At 45.1% G+C, this 8,735-nt stretch overlaps 1 protein-coding gene across 6 annotated transcripts in view; it reads right to left on the bottom strand.

The window, feature by feature from the left end:
• The window catches only part of TFAP2D (transcription factor AP-2 delta), a 53,306-nt gene extending 45,568 nt beyond the window's left edge, over positions 1-7,738 (bottom strand). For 2 of the 6 annotated variants that reach the window (XM_021527213.3, XM_021527219.3), the window contains exons 1-2: positions 6,166-6,808; positions 2,590-2,650 (exon numbers count right to left, since the gene is read on the bottom strand). In XM_021527213.3, coding sequence (XP_021382888.1) covers positions 2,590-2,650; positions 6,166-6,711 — 607 coding nt within the window. In that variant the 5' untranslated portion in view covers positions 6,712-6,808. The other 4 variants (XM_021527214.2, XM_021527215.2, XM_021527218.2 and 1 more) reach the window with 4 other exon arrangements.
• Between the last annotated feature and the right edge of the window lie 997 nt (positions 7,739-8,735).

Raw genomic sequence — 8,735 nt, 5'->3', positions numbered from 1 at the left:
TTCTTTCTTTCTTTCTTTCTTTCTTTCTTCCTTCCTTCCTTCCTTCCTTCCTTCCTTCCTTCCTTCCTTCCTTCCTTCCTTCCTTCCTTCCTTCTCCCCTTTTCCTCCTGCTACTCATTTAAAACACTCAAAAGCAACCTTGTACAAAATATATGTATATATTAGTGACAAAAAATAAAATAAAAAGTCTGACACGAGATGTTTAAAATATTAGGGAAGCCACTCTCGAGTTAATATATTCTTATTGATCTATTACTAGAGAAGAAGTGTGATTTATTTATATGGGATACTGTATAGCGCTTAGGCACAGGATGTTTTGATTACTCCTAACACCTATCGCTTTTTTTGAAGTCGGACAAAATATTTATTATGTATTTTTAATATACATTTGAAACTTATACTCTTGCCTTTGATATCTTCCCTGGATATGCCAAGAAACACATAGCAGTGCAGGAGTAGTTCAGCACTTAAATCAGGGTTCAGAAGACCTTACAATTTCATGCTGGATTTCTTCTAGTATCAATCTTTAAATGCTTGAATAATTTGATCTCTTTAAAAAGAGAGCGAGAGGGAGAGACACCACTACCATCATCTACACAGGTAATTGGAGTCTCCTTAAGAGGAGCTGCAGAGCTGAATAAGCTGGAGTTGAGCTGAGCTGAGCTTTGAGCCTCCCTTCAACTGGGAAATGAGAACCGTCGTCAAACACGACAGACACAGACCCCAGCTGATGGGGACTCTGCCTGCCTCTCTTCCAGCTAACGATCCCCGCTTCTCGGAGGTCAGCTCTCGGATCAAACCCGAAAGAATTATCCCTCTTCCTAGGGATAATTATCCTCCTTCCTAGGGATAATTAAAATGGGCTGAAATCCGAGACACAAGGACTTGGGCAGGCGCAGGCGCCGGCAGCGGGGCAGGAGTTCGCGGTCCCTCTCCCCAGCATCCCGCCAGCGCGCTCAGGGATGGAGGGGACGGAGCTTTGGCATCCCCGTCCCCGGGCGCGGCGGCGGCGGCCGAGGGGAGCTGTCCCTTCAGCACCACCGCCGCAGCGCCGCCGCGACCGGCCCGCCGCTCCTCCGCCCGCAGCGCCGCGACCGGCCCGGCCCGAGCCCGAGCAAAGCCGGGACACCGGCCTGAGCGGGGCGGGACAGAGCCCGAGCAAAGCCCGGGACACCGGCCTGAGCGGGGCGGGACAGACCCCGAGCAAAGCCCGGGACACCGGCCTGAGCGGGGCGGGACAGAGCCCGAGCAAAGCCCGGGACACCGGCCTGAGCGGGGGGGGACAGAGCCCGAGCAAAGCCCGGGACACCGGCCTGAGCGGGGCGGGACAGAGCCCGAGCAAACCCGGGACACCTGAGCGGGGCAGGGACAGACCCCGAGCAAAGCCCGGGACACCTGAGCGGGGCGGGACAGAGCCCGAGCAAAGCCGGGACACCGGCCTGAGCGGGGCGGGACAGAGCCCGAGCAAAGCCCGGGACACCGGCCTGAGCGGGGCGGGACAGAGCCCGAGCAAAGCCCGGGACACCTGAGCGGGGCGGGACAGAGCCCGAGCAAACCCGGGACACCGGCCTGAGCGGGGCGGGACAGAGCCCGAGCAAACCCGGGACACCTGAGCGGGGCAGGGACAGACCCCGAGCAAAGCCGCCTCCCCGAGACACCGGCCTGAGACCCGCTCCCCATCCCCGCCCACCGCAGCCGTGCGGGAATGCTGCTCCTGCAATAAACAATTTTGTGTCGGTGGGACTGAAGTTTGTCTGGGGAAGTGACGGCTGAAAGCAGCTCCCTGACACAAGAGTATCACGTCACCCAGAATGTCTCCTAGGTATCTGTTTTTCCTGTTGGATACCATGAGTAAGGGGGTAATAGCACGAGAAAATGAGCACTGTGAGAGGCTGAGTCGCCGAGTGTCCATCTCCCCGCCATTGCATGATGTGGTTTATATCGAGAATGAAAGGATGTGTTTTAGCTTGTAAGGCAAATGTGTTCCTGCGTTAGGCCTTTAGACCAGTGCTGTTCCTCTTCAGGGTAAATGACGGTAACAACAAACTCCCCGGGACATTCAAATTTCGCAAATTCTGTAGAGACGTGTACTTAACACGAGTTCCAAACCTCTCCTCTAACTTTGATGTTCGATATTTACACTGACAGATGGTTATCAAATGAAGTGACACGAGTTCCACACCGGTCTGTAGAGCTACTGAAACCACATTTCCCAAAAAACTCCTTTTTTTTTTTTTTCTTTTCCTCACATGAGACCAAACTACCGATTTAACAGCCCGGCGCCAGCGAACACGTTTCTCAAACTATCAGGGATCATCCTGATTAAACGCTGAATGTTACACCGAGTCAGGAAAACTCTGAATTCGGAGGGAGTATCCGAGAGCTACCGAGGAGCAGATCGTTTGTAAAGTGCAAATGGACTGTGAAATGCGAAGTGCTCTAAGCGCACTTCTGACAAACAGCAAATTACCACTTTTTCGGCAGTACATCCAAACTACGCCAAACAGTGGGGGAGGGAAAGGCAGGGAGAGATGGAAAGGGATGTGTGTTTACAAAAACTGATAGACGCAAGTATTTGTAACCTCTTACCTCTTCTTATCACACCTCCTTGCCCGTTGAGTACCAGTCCACACTGGGCCTCCACTGAGCTCTTAAGTAATGAGGAAAAAGCAAGGAAAGAAAGGAAAGAAAGAAATCAGACACAGAAACCCACAGAGAGATCACACAGCTTTTGTTTTGTTATATGACTTGCCCAGGAACAATAGTTAAGGTGAACTGGAAAAACATAGTTACTCACAGCGAACCCACGTGAAATCCCCCCTCCATCCTGCCATCTGCCCCTACCCCACCAAACGCAGAATAATTCTCCTTTCATTGCCATTTAAATACGAATTTATCCCGAACTGGCGACTTAGACCGGCAGTTACATAGCAGGATAGACAGACAAACAAGTACTTTTGAGAGAAGTGCATTCCCGCTCCACAGTTGCACGCACAAAGCTAAAAATGTACTTTTCTGGTTTTGTGTGTTTAGTGGTATGCTTCTATTCGGGCACAGCTAAATTCAGTTATGTTTTGGGACACGCATACACCGACTATAGAAAGTGCGCACAGAAGTAGACAAAGAGCACAAACAACAGATGACCTCTTGGGCTTTGCCGGCTCCACGGAGCCGTGAGGGTGCTGTAACAATGCGTGTGTCCGCACATAGGTGGGGATGAATATGCATCTGTGTGCGCTCACACACAGGCACCCATGTGTGAGCAAGGGGTGAAGAGCCATCAAAAAACCTGCCTAGGGCTTCTGGTGCACGTCCGAAGAGATCTCACTTCTTTATTCTCCTGCTACAAGGCTGATTATTTGGGGATCTTCGCCCTCCTTAATAAATATTTTTATTGGAGTGATAAAAGACTTGAAAGGGTTGAGTTTTCTTTGGGTTTTTCCTTATGTTGGGGTTAAAAAAACACAACAAACCAAACCTAAATCTTTGCCCAGTGGAAATGTGTTAAAGACGCATTTTCCTCTACAAACAAACGAGGTATTGGACATGAAAGAGGCCTTTAAGGGTGTTAACCTATTCAACAGCCCGTGAAGAGTTAAGTAAATGCGGAGAGAGTCGGTGCATAATAAAAACCCCACTTTACAAAACAATCTTTACAGTCCTGGCTCTCTCCCCCACTTTCACCATATTGGCCCTGGCCCTGTAAGACCTTCCTTTTCAAGGTCCTTTTTTATTTTAAGTGTTCTGCCTTAAAGTGATTATGAAATCAATATGAAAAAAACTTGGCGACTGAGCATAAATTAAAGCGGTGATGGGAAAAGGTGTGACAGTTTTCTTTGTTGCCCATGGAAAATCTTTTTAGGGCACTGAAAGATGCCACTCCAGCTCCAAGACTGTTTGCATCTGTTAGGCTGACTTAAACCGCCCTCGAAACTATTGGACATTCACTTAAAATTCTGTGCAGGGAAAAGTATATTTACATTTGTTGCATTTGAAATGAGGCATATGCTGATGAACGTTTTAAAAAGAAAGACTAAGGAGAAAGGGGTAGACTGGTTAGACCACAATTTTGGTTTAAAAGTATTTCTGTGCAGTCCTGTTTGTGCTCGCGACCAGAACGCTTCCCTCTGCACCCGCAGTGATATTCGCGAGAACCCAAATTTGCTCTGAATCATCCAAGTCCTAACGACAAATACTAATATTTTGAACTTATCACCACTCAGGCTTTATGATCCCTCTGCACACTCCCTCTTGTGTTCGGAAAAAGAGGGAGGAGGAAAAAATAAAGAAGAGATTAAGTACAAAGACCTAAGTATCTTATTTGATAATAACTTGTGATCGAAAAATTAATATTTTCCAAAGGAAAGCTGTTGATTTTCTTCTTCGTTAAATAAATAAAAAGAGACTATGCCTCTAGCAGCTTAACCAACCTTTTTTTTTTTTTTTTTTTTTCTTTTTAGAAGGGAAACATGTTGTTTGGTCGGATGACATTGCATAAATGACCAGTTGAATGGCACTAAGTCGAAAATTGGATAAACTATGGTGCTTTTTTGCCCAGGACTTAGGCATTGTCTGCTGTCTTGCAAACGTTCCTAATCCCCTCTTTTGAAAAATACAAGGCTTTGTGCCTGCCAAAGAAAAAAAATTTGTACAGATACAAAAAAATCAGCAGCAGACGTGGTTATAAAAAGGAGTAAATAGGTTTTAGTTGGGGTTGAGCAGTGAATGGCAGATTTTTTTTTTTTTTTGAGGGGGATGACATAAGGGGATCCTTGTGAAAAATGTAAACAAAAAGAAAAAAAAAAATGGCCAGAGAGGACAAAATTATATAGTGAATTTTAGTGGAGAAAACAGTGTTTAAATAGCTAGGTTTTCCTCATCTGAGTTATAAAAGATAACATTATTTGTTGGTGGGTTTATTTTCCCCCTAATAAAAAAAAAATAATTATTTTCCCTGATACAGATTGATTGTTTGGATTATTTTTCGTGCTTTGATTTTAAGGAAAGAAAATAAACCTTCTTAATAATACAAATTTCGGATTGATTTTTTTCTCCCCAAGCCTTTGACCGCTACGTCTTTTTGGAAAGACCACCATAGCCAGCTTTGTATGCCAGGGAGCGAGGTGTGGGGGAAAAGTGAGTACAGTGAATACGGTCCCGTTTGTCTCTCCCTGCTAATGGGGAAGCCCTCAGTTCCTCAGCTCGTCGGGGGAAAGAAGGTTTGCTTTTGATTTGGGGCACGTTTCGGAATGGAGGTTAGATACAGGATGACGTTCTTTGCAATTTTGGAAATCAATTTAAGCAACCGGCTCAATTTGGCGGAGGTGAATTTTTAGCGCGTGGAAAAGGATTTTTGAGCGGATAAAGCTGAGTTTCTGATACACAGAAAAAAAAATTAGATACGTCCAGGTGCCGGTTAGGGTGGAGTGGATGAATGATTAGATAGATAGACAGATTAATTTAGCTTTATCAGCTTTATCTCTCACCCTATTAACACCTAGATCGGATACAGCGAGACATTTTTATAATTCTGACTTTTTTTCTGACAAACATTTGCTCCCGTTTATCTCTTTCCTCCCTCATATCTCGGAAGGTTTGCCTTTGTAGATCTGTCGGAAAGCAGATTTATTTCCTGGTCAGCCTTTTTTCTCTTTTCCTACTCCATGCCTTCCTTAAATCATTTGCCTGCTCTGTCGCTGCAAAGTTCTCCTTGCGCCGAAAGAGAGGAAAAGTTTAGGAAAAGCAAGGAGATGGGTTTGTTCTGGTTTGATTCGGGTTCTGTGGGACTGGGTAAGGGCTGGCACACGCAAATTCACCCCGAGATCTCCGGGGGACCCCCACGGTCTCGGGCACCACAGAGACACCACCCACGCGGCAAAGGCAGGCGCGAGGTTGGTTTTGTTTAATTTGTTTCTTTGGCCAAAGAAAAGACCGCTTGTTTGGTTGATTTTTTTTTTTTTTTCTCTTTCCCCTTCCACATTTTTTTCTTGCTGCTACTAATCTGGAAGGGACGGGCGCTGGATCGGGTTTGGGATGAATCTTCCCTCCTTTGTATGAGCTATTCCGAGCAGAGGAAAATGAGGGTGGGGGTGGGGGTGGTGGGGGGGTCCAGGACAGGGGGAGGGGAGGGGAAGGTACCTCGAAAGGAGATCGCATGCTATTTACCTGCAAATCGTCTGCTCCCGAGGCTGCAAGCCCGAGGCTTGGTCCTGGCAGGAGTCTTTGATCTGGATGCATCCCATATTGGGATCCATGGCTCATAAGAGACAGGTCGTGGCGGCGGTAAGCATCTAAGCACCCCAGCTCTCTCCTCTGCTCGTCCAAGCAGGAGGACTTGAGTGCCCGCGCATTGTGCAGGTTGATAAAATCAGTGGGTTCTCCATGGTGGATCTGCTGGTAATATTGCTGCGAGTGGTGGAGAGAGTTCAAGGAGTAAGCGTCGGGGTTGACTGCCGGGTGGCTGTGTTGGAACTCGTAGTGGAAGGACTGGTGGTGCAGTGGGGTGTACTGGTGGTTAGTGGAGAAGTACGGGGAGGCGAACTCGGTGCCCGTGGTAGAGTAAGTGAGAGGAGATGAGGAGGAATAGGCGACGGTCGAGTTGGCCACAGACTCCAGGCATCCAAGCTGCATCAAACGGTAACTGTTTGATCCGTCATGACGTATCTGAAAGGAAGAAGTGAAAAGAAGACCCCAAAACTGGAGGTTTGTCATTGAAAACCCCGGGTACGGTTCTTCCAAGCACGCTGTCCTGCATAGCTTCTCCCCCTGCAGAAGCGTCTAAGCCTGCGAGCGGCAACCCCAGCAACAAAAGATCCTTTCCTACCTTGGGCTGGTGCCATAAAGGTCTGTTCAAAAAATCATAAACAGCCCAGACTGCCCTTAATACTGTCAAGCGAAAGGAATCCAAGCACTGAAATAAAAACTATCTATCTATCTATCTATCTATCTATCTATCTATCTATCTATTCATCTATCCATCCATCTATCCATCCACCTCCTGATCACAGCTGTAATATCTGGGGCTGACACAAAAAAAAAGTCATCAAACAGAGGAAACTACCGAGAATACACACAAGTCCCGTCCCTATGTTACAGCGTTACACATTGAGAAAGCTTTGCCGCCTGCTTGCCTTCCTTCCTTTCTTCCTTCCTTCCTTCCCTTCTTTTTTTTTTTTTTTTGAACCCCTATTTTTCTTTCTTTTTAAAATAACGAATCAGATCCAAAATTCCCCCCCTCTTTTCCCTGCGTTTCGAAAGAAAGGAGAGTCCTGCTTTTTAGCGAGAACTCCCCATTCCTGGCGAGCTGGTGGTGATTTCTCTCCACTTCATTATATTATTAGGGGTATTATTCTGATTTTCGTTCTGGCAACGGTTTTAACGTGGTAATGAGTTGCCCTTGCTGGCGACAGATGTCATAACGAATTTTCTCTCTATACTTCTTTAAGTTATCTCTGAAGCCGGATTATAATTAAACGTAACGGTCCAATATGGATTTTAAAAAAATGGAAACAACCACACAGGCACATACACACACACACAGATGCACACACACATCCACACACACGCGCGCACACACACACACATCCACACACACACAGACACACACTCACACACACAAAATACCTCTGCATCGTGGACGAGACCTGGAAAGGTAGTTGACATTTTTTGGTTCTCCGAAAAAAAAAAAAAAAAAAAAAAGAAGAGGAAAAAACCCCCAACTCTGGATAAAACTCCCCTCTCCAAATTAAAAAAAAAAAAAAAAAAGGAAAAAATTGAAAAATCCAAAGTTCATGTATTTCCCCAATTTTTTTTAGAAAAAATCTCTACAGACAGAGAGAATTTGCAATGTATCTGCATAGATCAGATCTCTCGCTTTTCCATGCACCTCCTTAAAAACCTGTAGGAACAAAATTTTCCCTCTGCACAAAAGCTGCTCCCTGGATCAGATTTTGTACTTGCTGGGTATTTCTTTGGCTGATGTCGTAGGTCCCTTGGTAATATAGAAGTTTTGAAAATTAAGCATCAGCACTGAGAACTGGGAGGACAATAGATAGAGGAGCTTCATCCCAGGAGACAAGGAATAAATATTGTATCTTCGCCTAATAAGGAACTGTAGGTTCTTTCAACATTTTTATACAATTTTTCCTCCACTCTTTAGAATGCTTTTTCTTACCCAGGCTAATATGGGAACTAATCTGATCGAAGGGGGTATTTTGTGTACATTTTATTGGGAAGATATAAAGCTAATATATACAAATATATATTATTAAACCATCCTTTTCAATAGGTAAGTGATCCTTCCTGTTGATTATACTGCTTCTAAATACTGACCAGAATCTAAGATTGCACATTTGTATGTGTGTCTGTTTAAGTGTATTTTTTTTTCCTAAATGAAAACTATGTGGTTTGTTTTGGTTTGGGTTTGCATTTTTTTTTTTTTTTTACCCTTTCATTTACATCGAATTTAAGTCCACCCCACACTCCAACCTGCTTTTAAAGCTGCCTAATATGTTAACTTACAGTCTTCTTTAAATAGCTTTTCAAACATAAAACTAGGGTGAGAGCACAAAGTATCACTGCAGTGACATATGATATTATGGTATTATACATAAAATACATATAGATCTACGGAATTACATCTGTAACAGACGAAAGAAAAATAGGGAAGGGGACGTAAGAGCTAAAGACCACTGATAGCTGGTTCGACATTTCCAAGTGCCGATATATTTTGGCGA

The sequence above is a fragment of the Lonchura striata genome, chromosome 3, assembly GCF_046129695.1.
Source record: "Lonchura striata isolate bLonStr1 chromosome 3, bLonStr1.mat, whole genome shotgun sequence".
Classification (NCBI taxonomy): Eukaryota; Metazoa; Chordata; class Aves; order Passeriformes; family Estrildidae; genus Lonchura; species Lonchura striata.
This window is presented reverse-complemented; position numbering and strand designations above follow the sequence as displayed.